We start from the raw sequence: 14,767 nt of genomic DNA, 5'->3' as shown, positions 1-14,767 counted from the left end.
GTTTTCTGGTCACCATTACTGAGACGAGATTCAACTCCAGATTTTAGTAATTGAATTTAAATTCCTCCGGGGTTGGGGTTATAACTGGCAGTGCCCCCACCCCCGAGAGTGAGCCTAGGCCACTGAGAGGCCTGTTTCCGTTACAATCCCACCCCGCCACCATCTCTGCCTTAAATGGGCATTGGATGAAAAGCTTTGGCAACAAGTGTCCCTTCTCGCAATATATGTTTGAGAATTTATAACACCAGCAAGTTATTTCGCCTTAGCCACCTGAAGCTATCTGATTGGCTCAGCAATGAAGCAAGCGAGGCAGGACAAGCCAGGCCAACGGGTGAGAGGGTCGCCATCTGCTGGCTAGCTATCAAAATGGCAGCCGGTTCCCACTGCAGATCACGCGTGCCGGCCACGGTTTGCGTTGGAGCAGTGGCTCACGCCGGCCAGGCGGGGGCCTCCGCCCGGCCGATTGAAAGGCAGCCGCTCAGTCGTTCCGGCTCCGGGGGACCCGTTCTTAAACGAGGGTGGCGGGGGTAGGGCCGTAGGGTAGGGTGGGTGGGGAGGTGGCAGGGTGCTGTGGGTGAGGGACAGAGGGAAAAGGCAGCATCCAGTCCTTATGCGAAGCTACCGCCAGTTTAGCCTTGTATTTTCTGGTCGGGCGGTGGTGGGGGGGGGGGGGGGGTTGCAGCGGTCAAACGGTCAAGATGCAGAATTCTGTGTACGTGGGTGAGGAAATATCTAGGCTTCTTCCATCTCCATTCGTGTAGGCCTCGACGGCACCATGGAGTCACCTGGGAGGAGGAAGGCTAGTCAGCTTCAGGACGAAACTTCACGGCCGCGTAACAGAACACTGTTGTCAGCTGGCTCGGCCTTGTACTTCGCCGTTGGACCTCCGTTGACCTTTAAGGTCGCGTAGACAATTTCTTCCGATCCATTGCCCTGCCAGGGAAATTCGGAACGGGGTCAGGCAGGTTAAGGGACGCGATCTGACCGAGGTGTGCGAGACGACAGAAAGTTTGGTAAAGTCTGCCAAATTAGGAGCAGGCCATCGGCCCCCACCCCACAAACCGACCCCCCCCCGTACCCCTCCCCTCACCCCCTCCCACCACGGGTCACCACTACCCCCGGGCCTGCTTTACAATTCAATAATGTCACGGCTGACCTGGTAGTGACATCAAATCTACATCCTGCCTCTGCCCCCCCCCCCCCCCCCGATTACCTTTCACCCCCAGATAAAACCTTTCACCCCTGATAAGCTTTCACCCCCAGATAAAACCTTTCACCCCGATGACCTTTCACCCCCTCGTTAATCGAGAATCTATCCAGCTCGGCCTTAAAAATATTCCGAGATTCTACTTCCGCCGCCATTTTGAGGAAGAAAGTTCCGGAGACTCCGCCCTCTGAGAAAATATTTCTCCTCATCTCCGTCTTAAAGGGGCCACCCCCTTATTTTTAAACAGTGACCCCCGCACCGCCTCCCCCCCCGGTTCTAGACTCTCCCACAGGAGGAAACATCCTCTCCACATCCCCCCCTGTCGACACCCCCTCAGAATCTTAAAAGTTCAATCCACCTGACCTGCACGTCTTTGGACTGTGGGAGGAAACCGGAGCACCCGGAGGAAACCCACGCACACACGGGGAGGACGTGCAGACTCCGCACAGACAGTGACCCAAACCGGGAATCGTACCCGGGACCCTGGAGCTGTGATGCGACAGCGCTAACCACTGTGCTACCGTGCTGCCCACAGCATCATGGGATGTGCGGAGAGCGCGGGATTATGGCATTGAGGTAGAGGATCGGCCTTGGTCACATTGAATGGGTGCAGCAGACTCGAAGGGCCGAATGGCCCACTCCTGCTCTTCTTTAGATGTCTTCAAGACTGAGATCGATAGACATCAGGGAACTGAGGGTTAGCGGTAAGCGACAAGGCCACATGCATGTCTGCACCAAACGTATCATGATGCTCCGTCGTATCACCTCCCGAGGGAAAGGTTTGGCCGACAACTCCACAAAATTCCCCAAAGACAAATTAAACTAAACTGCCCCCGCCCCATCCCCAGTATTTCCCAATGCCCATCTCCCCATTTACTCGTCTCCAGAGCCACTCTGGCCTTACCTCTCCAGCAGCCTGGGGTAGATCGGGAGAGCCTGAAATAGAAGCAGACAGCACTTTAAACAGCGTCTCAATACAAAACTCCCCGCCCGAGCTCGCAAATCCCTCCATGATCCCGTCCACTCCCAATTTCTGCAATCTCCCACTGCCCCTCGATTCCTCCCACTATCCCTCGAACCCTCCCAATGCCCCTCGAACCTCCCACTGCCCCTCGAATCCTCCCACTGCCCCTCGAACCTCCCACTGCCCCTCGAATCCTCCCACTGCCCCTCGAATCCTCCCACTGCCCCTCGAATCCTCCCACTGCCCCTCGATTCCTCCCACTGCCCCTCGAATCCTCCCACTGCCCCTCAAACCCTCCCAATGCCCCTCGAATCCTCCCACTGCCCCTCGAATCCTCCCACTGCCCCTCGAATCCTCCCACTGCCCCTCGAATCCTCCCACTGCCACCCGAATCCTCCCACTGCCCCCCGAATCCTCCCACTGCCCCTCGAATCCTCCCACTGCCCCTCGAATCCTCCCACTGCCCCTCGAATCCTCCCACTGCCCCTCGATCCCTCCCAATGCCCCTCAAATCCTCCCACTGCCCCTCGAATCCTCCCACTGCCCCTCGAATCCTCCCACTGCCCCTCGATCCCTCCCAATGCCCCTCGAATCCTCCCACTGCCCCTCGAATCCTCCCATTGCCCCTCGAATCCTCCCATTGCCCCTCGAATCCTCCCACTGCCCCTCAAATCCTCCCACTGCCCCTCGAATCCTCCCACTGCCCCTCGATTCCTCCCACTATCCCTCGAACCCTCCCAATGCCCCTCGAACCCTTCCAATGCCCCTCGAATCCTCCCACTGCCCCTCGAACCTCCCACTGCCCCTCGAATCCTCCCACTGCCCCTCGAATCCTCCCACTGCCCCTCGAATCCTCCCACTGCCCCTCGAATCCTCCCACTGCCCCTCGAATCCTCCCACTGCCCCTCGAATCCTCCCACTGCCCCCCGAATCCTCCCACTGCCCCTCAAATCCTCCCACTGCCCCTCGAATCCTCCCACTGCCCCTCGAATCCTCCCACTGCCCCTCGATCCCTCCCAATGCCCCTCAAATCCTCCCACTGCCCCTCGAATCCTCCCACTGCCCCTCGAATCCTCCCACTGCCCCTCGATCCCTCCCAATGCCCCTCGAATCCTCCCACTGCCCCTCGAATCCTCCCACTGCCCCTCGAATCCTCCCACTGCCCCTCGAATCCTACCACTGCCCCTAGAATCCTCCCATTGCCCCTCGAAACCTCCCACTGCCCCTCAAATCCTCCCACTGCCCCTCGAATCCTCCCACTGCCCCTCGAATCCTCCCACTGCCCCTCGAATCCTACCACTGCCCCTAGAATCCTCCCATTGCCCCTCGAAACCTCTCACTGCCCCTCAAATCCTCCCACTGCCCCTCGAATCCTCCCACTGCCCCTCGAATCCTCCCACTGCCCCTCAAACCCTCCCATTGCCCCTCAAACCCTCCCACTGCCCCTCGAACCCTCCCACTGCCCCTCAAATCCTCCCAATGCCCCTCAAATCCTCCCACTGCCCCTCAAATCCTCCCACTGCCCCTCAAATCCTCCCACTGCCCCTCAAATCCTCCCACTGCCCCTCAAATCCTCCCACTGCCCCTCGAACACCCACTGCCCCTCAAATCCTCCCACTGCCCCTCAAACCTCCCACTGCCCCACAAATCCTCCCACTGCCCCTCAAATCCTTCCACTGCCCCTCGAATCCTCCCACTGCCCCTCGAACCTCCCACTGCCCCTCGAACCTCCCACTGCCCCTCGAACCCTCCCAATGCCCGTCGAACCCTCCCCATGCCCCTCGAAACCTCCCAATGTGCCTCAAAGCCTCCCAATGCCCCTCGAACCTCCCACTGCCCCTCGAACCCTCCCAATGCCCCTCAAACCCTCCCAATGCCCCTCAAACACTCCCAATGCCCCTCGAAACGTCCCAATGCCCCTCAAATCCTCCCACTGCCCCTCAAATCCTCGCACTGCCCCTCGGACACTTCCACTGCCCCTCGAATCCTCCCACTGCCCCTCGGACCCTCCCACTGCCCCTCGGACCCTCCCACTGCCCCTCGAATTTCCCACTTCCCCACAAATTCCCTGAGGACTCTGTGCTTCTCCAAGTGCGACCTGTTGAACATTCCCGATATTAAACTTTCTGTTACTTGGCGGCCGCACCGACAGCCGTCCGGGGCCCTGAGCTCTGGAATCCTCTCCTGAACCTTGGCTCTTGTCCTGATTGGCCCCCAATAGGACGCCCCTCCAAACCTTGGTCAGCTGACCCAATATCTCCCTGTGTAGCTCGATGTTATACAATCACGCCTTGGGGTAGTTCATTGTGTTAAAGATGTTGGGTGGGATTTTCCATGCCCACTGTCCCCCGCACCCCCCCCTTGTTTCGTACAGCTGGAACGGATGCCCCTGCAGTGCATTGTTCAAAAGGTTCAAAAGGCCATTCAGCCCCTGACTGATGAGTGGCCATTGCCATCGAGGAGAGCAGAAATAATCCGCAGTCTCGCCAGCGAGATCGCCACCTCCGAACACCCCCCTCCAACCTAAACGCCCATCCTCGACTGACGTTCCTCCACCATGCTGGGACATCATCCACTTCGGATGCCATGGCCTCAGGGTGAACGAGTAGGTGGGCCACCCATTCTCCAGGGCAATTGCCCCTCAAGAAAGGGCGGGTGAGCCGCCTTCTTCAACCTGCAGGTTTCCAACGGATTGTGCGCACCTGGTTATTCCGGTGCCATTGTCAGCTGGTGCCCACACCCCTTGGAGACCTCCGGGGAGACGCACACAATGCCATTGTAAACACCCGGGGCAGTTAGCTACGCCCCGAGAAACATTTTGTCCGGACACTATGTACCTGTCTGCCGCGGATCCCTGTTCTGGGGCGGATTGTCACTCAAGCCTGGAACGCTGTGGGAGAGAGGCAGCTTAGACAGTACAGGCATAGACACAAAGGCACAGTCACACATCGCGTGAGTTCAGTCATAAAGACAGAAATCTGATAGCAGCAAATTACAACGGGATGTTGTATGATACACACAGTGTAATTCGCAGTTGTACCCAGTGAGATTTTGTATAATACACAGCATCATTCCAGTTACACCCAGTGTGTTATTGTACAATATACGCAGTGTAATTCCCAGTTATTTCCAGTGTGTTATTATATAATATCCGCAGTGTTATTTCCAGTGCCTCCGGATGAGGATGTGTTTTATTTAATGGTAGAGCCAGCGACATACTCTCACTTTATTGATTGGTACTTACCCCGTTTGGCCGTCTTGCTTGATTTTCCCTGTGGAGGCAGGACACAGACTGGGTAAGTACGGAGACACTCGTAGGACTGCCGATTGCTCCCCGGGTCTAAGGCTATCCTGGCTAAGCTGTGGCTGTAATCCATTCAGCGCGGGGTTGAAGGAGATCATGCTAGTACCTTGGCCTGGGGCAGACTTTCTGCCAGCCAGGCTAATTGAACCCACCAGTGGTTGCCGTCTGACAGCCTCGGTGTCGCACCGTCAATATGACGCGAGGCAGGTTGAGGTAATGCCAATTGAAGGCTTTATTAAGCCGAACTTTATCCCCAGCAGCGTGGTTACAGAAAGCAGCTGCTGAGGGAAATGGAGGGAAAAACTGGGTTCTTATACCGGCATTTCTGGGTGGAGCCCAGTAGGTGGCAGATCCTATCAGGACCTGGCATCCCTCCACCAATAGCCTGTCGGCACGTGGTGTACCGTATTACCCCGAATACATACCACCACACTTGGTATGGCAGCAATTCTTGCCTTTGAACCTAGATCGGAACATTGTGACTCCTGGAGGAGAGTGATCATTCACTGAGTCACACTAAATTGGGCAGTTGGCCAAAATGTGCCCTCGTCCGTTCCTCTCCATGAATGTTTCAATTCTTATCTCTCAGTTCCTTTTCTTCACTGATATTGTGGGTGAGACTCCCGCCTTGCATTTCCACTGGCACAGGGATTGGGTCTGTCCCTCTTGTCTGTGTGCGTGTCTCTCTCTCTCTCCCCCACCTCTCTCTCACTCTCTCCCTCTCTCTCTCTCTCTTGTCTGTCTGTCTCTTTGTCTCACTCTCTCTCGTCTATCTGTCGCTGTGTCTCATTCTCTCTCTCTCACTCTCTCTCTGTCGGTGTCTGTGTCTCACCCCCTCTCTCTCATTCTCTCTCTCTCTGTCTCTGTGTCTCACTCTCTCTGTCATCTGTCTGAATCCAATGTCTCGCTCCCTCTTTCTCTCTCTCACGTCTGTCTGTCTCTGTCTCGCTCCCTTTTTCCCTCTCTCTCTATGTCTCGCTCCCTTTCTCTCTCTCACATCTGTTTCTCTCTATGTCTCGCTCCCTCTTTCTGTCTCTCACATCTGTCTGTCTCTGTGTCTCGCTCCCTCTTTCTCTCTCTCACATCTGTCTGTCTCTGTGTCTCGCTCCCTCTTTCTCTCTCTGTCATCTGCCTGTCTCTGTGTCTCGCTCCCTCTTTCTCTCTCTGTCATCTGTCTGTCTCTGTGTCTCGCTCCCTCTTTCTCTCTCTCACATCTGCCCGTCTCTGTGTCTCGCTCCCTCTTTCTCTCTCTCACATCTGCCTGTCTCTGTGTCTCGCTCCCTCTTTCTCTCTCTCACATCTGCCTGTCTCTGTGTCTCGCTCCCTCTTTCTCTCTCTCACATCTGCCTGTCTCTGTGTCTCGCTCCCTCTTTCTCTCTCTGTCATCTGCCTGTCTCTGTGTCTCGCTCCCTCTTTCTCTCTCTGTCATCTGTCTGTCTCTGTGTCTCGCTCCCTCTTTCTCTCTCTCACATCTGCCTGTCTCTGTGTCTCGCTCCCTCTTTCTCTCTCTCACATCTGTCTGTCTCTGTGTCTCGCTCCCTCTTTCTCTCTCTCACATCTGCCTGTCTCTGTGTCTCGCTCCCTCTTTCTCTCTCTGTCATCTGCCTGTCTCTGTGTCTCGCTCCCTCTTTCTCTCATTCTCTCTTTCTCATGAAAGAGCTCCATGCAAGATGATATTTGGCACTGTACATTGTCTAAGCTGGCCAATAAAAGTGTTTATAGATAAACACCAAAGCCTCAAGATCTCATCAATGGGTCATTACCATCGCAACAATAAAAAAACAACACATGAAATGCAAAGATGTGGGACATGATTCAGCGACGCATCGCTCCCGACTTGGGGTCGGGACGAGACCGTGAATGCTGCAAGACAACTGACGGCCGATTGGCGATGCTCAAAATGTCTCGTGAGATTCGACGGAATCTCGCAAGATGTCGCGATCTGGATCCCGCCCTCGTTGGGTGAGATCCAGAAATGCGTATTTAAATGTATTCGCCGGATTCCTACGGTATCTGGCATTCACCAGCCTCGCCAGGGTGCCGTTTAGTACCTGGCCCAGTCGTAATGGCACCTGGTCGCCCAGGCCACTGGGGAGCCCCGGGCGGTCGGTGGGCAGGGTGGCTCCCTCTGGCACCTGGGCACTGCCACCTGGTTGCCCTGACCACACCACCCAGGGCATCCCAGGGCTGTCAATGGCACTGCCCCGATGTGGGGTTGGCATTGCCAAGCTGCCCAAGTGGTAGGTTGCCACTGCCAAGGGGCGGGGCCTGAGGTGCGCATTACCCATGAACAGGGCTCGAGGGCCGGTACGAAGGGGGGGGGGTGAAAGGAGGGTATGAAGGGGCATCACGAAGGGTGAGGGGGTGAAGGGCACATCTTCAAAAGGGGGGGACGTAAAGGGAAATGGGGGGGGGGGGGGTTGAAAAGGGGGGGGCCCTCAGCTACCCCACAGTTGGGTTTCTTCACGAAGATGGGGGAGGTGGCACAGCCCGTGGGTAGGGGGCTGGTGGTGCGAGGGGGCCCTCAAGCGCACTCAAAGCTGGGGCACCCTTTCAAAATGGCGGCCCGATCCGTGAGGAGCCTGTCTCGCCGGCAAGTTCAGCTCCCCAGTGCTGAATAAAATTTCCAAGTGCGGCTAGACTGGGTGAGGGGACCCCCCCCCCCCAAGGCCCCCAAAAAGTGACCCAAATGTGAACAAATACCTGCGAAACCCCCCAAAACCTTTTGCTTGAATACCTGTCGCAATCTCCAAAGGAATGATTCACCACCATTTGCATCCAGTCACCCCCCCCCCCCCGCTGCCTCTCACAGTCTTTGTCACCTCTTCCGCATTAGAGTCATTGCCCAAGATACCAGCTATGACACAACCGCATCATACGCTGTTGCTCAATATTAGACTCAGCAAAGCCACTGCCCTGCGTTTGACCTGCCGAGGACCAGGTTATAGCAACGGCAAGAGGCCCCTCGTGCGTGCTTTACCAGGCTTTGATGCACAGCTGCCTCGGATCCCATCTCCCTTTCCGATTAAATGTACCAATCTCCGCCGTGAAAGTTTCAATTCCCGCCCCTGTCTCCGGTCCCCCTCACGTCTTGGGGAATTTCTAAAAATACGATTCAAAGTTCGTCACGGTGCCCGGGAAACGGTCATCAACGTGTCGCAAGAAACCGGCCGGGTTCACTACCGTCCCCTTCAGGGAGGGGGCTCTGCCCTCCTTACCCCCGCCCGGCCTACACGTGACTCCCGACCCCACACAGCTGATGTGGTTGACTCTTAACTGGCCCCCTCCGAAATGGCCGAGCGAGGCCCACTCCGTTCCGGGGCATTGAGGGGGGCGGGCAGTCAAGGCTGGCTGCGAAAAGGTGAGGACGGGAAAACCAATGGCCAGAATGTGGGGGAGCGCCACTTGAGGGAGGAGCTTGGCTGGCGTTAGCAGGAATAAGGCCGGGACTTGGCAGCTCCGTCTGGATCTCTGGGGGGCGGGGGGGGGGGTTTCAGGTGGAGTTGGCAGCGACTTGCGTTTGTTCTGAGGGTGAGGAGGGTCTGGGAATGGGAGTGGGGGCACGGTTCTAAATGGGCTCCACGCCCTCACGCTAACTCTTATTTTGTGCCTTTGATCGAGCTGTCCACCCCTCCCCCAACCCTGAGGTGACATGTTGGCCACATGGTTTACTCCACATGGACAGGCTGGTCGGCAGCTGGGCTAAGAGACGGCAGGGTGATGCCCTCAAAGGCCTCAACATAAAAAAGAAATCTGGAATTACAAGTCTTAACGATAACCACAAAACCATTGTGAATCGGTATAAAAAAAAACATCTGGTTTATTTAAGGAGGGAAATCTGCTGTCCTTATCCGGTCTGGCCTACAAGTGACTGCAGACCAAAATGGCTGACTCTTAACGAGCCCCTCTGAAATGGCCAAGCGAGACCATTCGGTTCGAGTGCAATTAGGGATGGGCAACAAACGCTGTCCTCGCCCAACGACGGCCACTCCGTGGAATTATCCAATTGGCCAAAGCCGAGGTTAATGCTCCGGGGACAGTGGTTCAAATCCCATCATGGGAGTTGGGAAGGGGGCGGGGGGTGGGGAATCTAAACTTGATGAATGAATCTGGCACATGAGACCAGTCGAAACAATGGTGACCATTTTTAAGATTCATTTTCGGGGCGGGGGCACCGCTGGCTCAGGCCCAGCATTTGTTGACCATCCCTAACGGGGCAGCGCGGTAGCACAGCGGTTAGCACAATTGCTTCACAGCTCCAGGGTCCCAGGTTCGATTCCGGCTTGGGTCACCGTCTGTGCGGAGTTTGCACGCTCTCCCCCGGGTCTGCGTGGGTCTCCTCCGGGTGCTCCGGTTTCCTCCCCCAGTCCAAAGACGCGCAGGTTAGGGTGGATTGGCCGTGATAAATTGCCCTTAGTGTCCAAAAAGGCTAAGTGGGGGTTGCTGGGTTGCGGGGAGAGGGTAGATACGTGGGCGTGAGTGGGTTGCTCTTTCCAAGGGCCGGTGCAGTCTCGAAGGGCCGAATGGCCTCCTTCTGCACTGTAAATGCTATGATCCAAACTGCCCCCCCCCCCCGGGAAGGGTGGTGGGTGAATCGCCTTCTTGAACCCGCTGCCGCCCGAGTGGTGGTCTCCCACCGTGGGATACAGGCCCAGCGACAGTGAAGGAAGCGGGGGTAGTGGGGGGGGAGGAGGCCGGGGAGGAGGGGTGGCGAGGGGGAGGAGAAACCCACCTCTCTGCTGCTCTTCTTTCTTCCTTTTCTTACACCAGAAGCATATAGCCAGTCCCACGGAACTGAGCAACAGCCCCACTACGATGCATCCAATCCAAAGTCCTGGCTTGCTGAGGCTTCCATTTCGATTTTTTCCGGCTGTGTCTCTGGCGCTGGACCCGGTGGTTGGGGTTGGGGTTGTGGTTGTCGTTATGGAAGGCGGACGCCGGGCTAAAACAGGGAAACAAAAGGCAGTTTCAGAGCGGAGGCCTTTCCCGACCATTCCGTCGCCCAGCCCGATTGTTGCACGCGTTTCATTCGCACTCGTTCGCGGGGCGTCGCTGGCGAGGGGGGGCGCCGCTGTCACCCAAACGCCCAGTGGGTTGCGTGGCGGGTGCCCACCCCCCCCCCCCCCCTCACCTCCTCGCTCGTCCGGCAGGGATAACCCCCTCAGAGGGGTCGGCCGTGTGGGAAGCGGACTGGAGCCACCGACAGGGCCCAAGCCAGGCAAGGCCTGAGGCCTGGCGGGATTTGGAAGCCGGTCGGGCTTCCTTTCCCCATCCCAGGTGCGTGCTCCCGGGGATTTGACAGCCGGAATCACAATTTTAAACATCTTGCGGTGGGGTGCGGCCTCATTGTTGGCCCGGTAACCAATCGTGCAAGCAGGTTAGCCTATCCTGAGCTCCCTCGAATGTCGGAGATTGAGGAGTGACCAGCATGAGGTGTGCAAGAGGATTGAACAATTTGACAGGGTATTTCTTTTTCTGCTGGGGGGAGAGGGTGGGAGGGGTCCAGGCCAAGGGGGCAGAACTTACAAAAATGAGCCAGGGGCTGTTCAACGGCGATGTCAGTAACCACTTCCTCTTACAAAGGGAAGTGGAAATCTACAACTCTCGGCCCAGCAAACCACTGTCCACGCCAGGGAGTCAACTGAATGTTTTGAGGCTGGGGTTAGAACATCGAACATACAGTGCAGAAGGAGGCCATTCGGCCCACCTTCCTTCCACCCTGTCCCCTTTACCCAATAACCCCTCCCAACCCTATTGGACACTAACGGCAATTTAGCACGGCTCATCCACCTAACCTGCACGACTTTGGACTGTGGGAGGAAACCGGAGCACCTGGAGGAAACCCACGCAGACACGGGGGGGAGAACGTGCAGACTCCGCACAGACAGCGACCCAGCGGGGAATCGAACCTGGGACCCTGGAGCTGTGAAGCCACAGTGCTATCCACTTGTGCTACCGCGCTGCCCTGCAGGTTTTGGTTAGGCAAGGGGGTTAAGGGCTACGGAACCAAGGCGGGCAGATGGGGTTAAGATTCACGGTGGCACAGTGGGTTAGCACTGCTGCCTCAGAGCGCTGGGGGCCCAGGTTCGATTCCGGCCTCAGGTGACTGTCTGTGTGGAGTTTGCAAGTTCTCCCCGTGTCTGCGTAGGTTTCCTCCCATAGTGCAAAGACCTACAGGTTTGGTGGATTGGTCATGTTAAAATTGCCTCTTAGTTTCCAGGGATGTGCAGGTTAGGTGGATTATGGGGATAGAGCCTAAGTGGGGGACTCTTTCGGAGGATTGCCCAATAATTTTATGGAATTTCATTCATGAATTGATAATAAAGGAATGTCCTGGGGTCAGGGTCAAAGATTATGCTTTGGACAGAGGTTTGTTTTGTGATGCACTTGTCGTGGTATAAGCTACTTCCTTGATGTGCACTCTGACAAAGGAAGGTTCAGACTTGGAGATAGCTTTAACACGTTTATTAAACTATCAACAATTCTCCTTCTTGAATTCGACGCTACTGTTAATCCTGCTTTAGCCACTCAGACTGACTAACCAGTCTGCTACAATCCACGTGGTGGGTGTGATGTTCAATCAACCCTGTGTCTGTACTCACTGAGTGTCTCCACTGGAAAGAGACTGAGCATGTGTGCTGTGTCCTTTTATATGGGTTGGTGTAATGCCCCCCTGTGGTAGTGTCACCTCTGTGTGTATCGTGACTGCCCATTGGTCGTGCCCTATCTTACTGACCTATTGGTTGACTGTCTGTGTGTCATGTCTCTGGCGTTCCCTCTAGTGTCTAGCCAGGTGTAGCGTGTGTACATTAACCCTTTGTGTACTTACAGTGATGTATATCACCACAAAGTTCACTGCCCCCCCTTGCAACAATGTTCTGCATTCCGGTCCTATGTGCTCTCTCTTTCATCTGCCATTCCAGAACATTTTAGGACATTTCCCTTATTTCATATGTGGCGGCCATTTTGGATCTTGGCCCCAAATCTCTTCTCAACGTTGTCACCCTGTTTGAAGGTTCATTTTGTGCAGCTGTCGGCAAATCGCAGGCCAGAACATTATGGCCGCATATTCTCTGGCTGCACCGGAGAGTCCGGGATTCACCCAAGTTCCGCGAGGCCTCGGAATCGGAACTTCGCCCAAAAGGGGCGGGACCAAATGACGCTTGCGGAAGTAGGCCTTGAACTTACTGAAGACCCGATTCTCTGACCTCCCCAAGGAGGCAGTCAGTCGCTGATTAGTGCTGTTTGTAAGGAATGCGGACCAGGTGGAACAGCACCCGGGGCGGGGGGGGGGGGGGGGGGGGCTCCCAGGCCTTTGAAGACCGCCGGGTGGTCAGGGTCCATGTAGGGTGCCTTCTGGCCCTCCCCCTGGAATGTGGGCACCTTGGCACTCCTCAGCCAAGGTGACCCTGCCAAGTAGGCTGGAGCACTGTCTGGGTGCCAGTGCAAGGGTTCCCAGAGTAAGGGTTCCCAGGTTAGAGGGTGGCACTGCCAATGGTCAGGGCCCGAGGGGGGACATGCCCATGAAGGGAGCATGGAGGGGGGGAGTTTGAATGGTGGGGGTGCGCAGGGCAGGTACGGGGGAGCCTCCAGGAGGTTAGGGAGTTGGTGGGTGGGGATCCCGGAAGGGAGGGTGTGCTGTAAGGGAGCTTGGGGGGGGGCCTGAAGAGGGGGGGACCCCCAGGGACCCCATAGCGGGGTGTCCTCACTTGAGGGGTGTGCAGTAGTGCTCATGCGTGTGTGGGGGGGGGCGTGACATTGCCCATGGGTGGAGGGGACAAACAAGCTCACCGAGAGATCAGGGCAACCTTTCAAAATGGCGGCCCGATCTCTGAGTTCAGCTCCCCAGTGCTAAAGATTCTCCAGCCGCGTGTGCCCGGCGATCGGAGAATCCCTCCCGAGGTCAATGGACTTTCCATTGTCCGCGTCTCGCCCGTGGCAATCATGCGGCGGGCAGGGCGGAAGGTTCCAGCCCTAAGTGACTAAGTGTCATTGAATAGCGGTGGGAAACTCGCTGGCAGAGTTGGCGGGAACCTCCCTGAAAAGCCACAAACGGATGTAGAAATGTTTTGGGAGAATCGCACCCTGTGGTTCAGCCTGGTGGCGGCGTCATCAACTGGATTCACAAGGTGGCCTTGAATTTAATCAAACATTCCAGAGATTCACGGGAGGGGTATTGGACATAATGTGCTCGTTGAAGAGGTAGGTTTTAAAGATGTGATGGTGGCCACGAAGGAGCATAGAACATAGAAAAATACAGCACAGAACAGGCCCTTCGGCCCACGATGTTGTGCCGAACCTTTGTTCTAGATTAATCATAGATTAACATTGAATTTACAGTGCAGAAGGAGGCCATTCGGCCCTTTGAGTCTGCACCGGCTCTTGGAAAGAGCACCATACCCAAACTCAACACTTCCACCCAACACCAAGGGCAATTTGGACATTAAGGGCAATTTATCATTGGCCAATTCACCTAACCCGCACATCTTTGGACTGTGGGAGGAAACCGGAGCACCCGGAGGAAACCCACGCAGACACGGGGAGGACGTGCAGACTCCGCACAGACAGTGACCCAAGCCGGAATCGAACCTGGGACCCTGGAGCTGTGAAGCAATTGTGCTATCCACAATGCTACCGTGCTGCCCTTGAGAACAAATAAATCTACACTATATCATTTTACCGTAATCCATATACCTATCCAATAGCTGCTTGAAGGTCCCTAATGTTTCCGACTCAACTACTTCCACAGGCAGTGCATTCCATGCCCCCACTACTCTCTGGGTAAAGAACCTACCTCTGATATCCCTCCTATATCTTCCACCTTTCACCTTAAATTTATGTCCCCTTGTAATGGTTTGTTCCACCCGGGGAAAAAGTCTCTGACTGTCTACTCTATCTATTCCCCTGATCATCTTATAAACCTCTATCAAGTCGCCCCTCATCCTTCTCCGTTCTAATGAGAAAAGGCCTAGCACCCTCAATCTTTCCTCGTAAGACCTACTCTCCATTCCAGGCAACATCCTGGTAAATCTTCTTTGCACCTTTTCCAAAGCTTCCACATCCTTCCTAAAATGAGGCGACCAGAACTGTACACAGTACTCCAAATGTGGCCTTACCAAAGTTTTGTACAGCTGCATCATCACCTCACGGCTCTTAAATTCAATCCCTCTGTTAATGAACGCGAGCACACCATAGGCCTTCTTCACAGCTCTATCCACTTGAGTGGCATCTTTCAAAGATGTATGAACATAGACCCCAAGATCTCTCTGCTCCTCCACATTGCCAAGAACTC

At 55.7% G+C, this 14,767-nt stretch overlaps 1 protein-coding gene across 1 annotated transcript in view; it reads right to left on the bottom strand.

The window, feature by feature from the left end:
• Positions 1–553: 553 nt before the first annotated feature.
• The window catches only part of LOC140404812 (paired immunoglobulin-like type 2 receptor beta), a 151,566-nt gene continuing 137,352 nt past the window's right edge, over positions 554–14,767 (bottom strand). The window contains exons 3-7 of the mRNA XM_072493549.1: positions 10,208–10,417; positions 5,416–5,443; positions 5,009–5,061; positions 2,112–2,143; positions 554–933 (exon numbers count right to left, since the gene is read on the bottom strand). Coding sequence (XP_072349650.1) covers positions 811–933; positions 2,112–2,143; positions 5,009–5,061; positions 5,416–5,443; positions 10,208–10,417 — 446 coding nt within the window. The 3' untranslated portion in view covers positions 554–810. The remainder of the gene's footprint in view (positions 934–2,111; positions 2,144–5,008; positions 5,062–5,415; positions 5,444–10,207; positions 10,418–14,767) is intronic.

Source organism: Scyliorhinus torazame, chromosome 31, assembly GCF_047496885.1.
Source record: "Scyliorhinus torazame isolate Kashiwa2021f chromosome 31, sScyTor2.1, whole genome shotgun sequence".
Taxonomy (NCBI): domain Eukaryota; kingdom Metazoa; phylum Chordata; class Chondrichthyes; order Carcharhiniformes; family Scyliorhinidae; genus Scyliorhinus; species Scyliorhinus torazame.
This window is presented reverse-complemented; position numbering and strand designations above follow the sequence as displayed.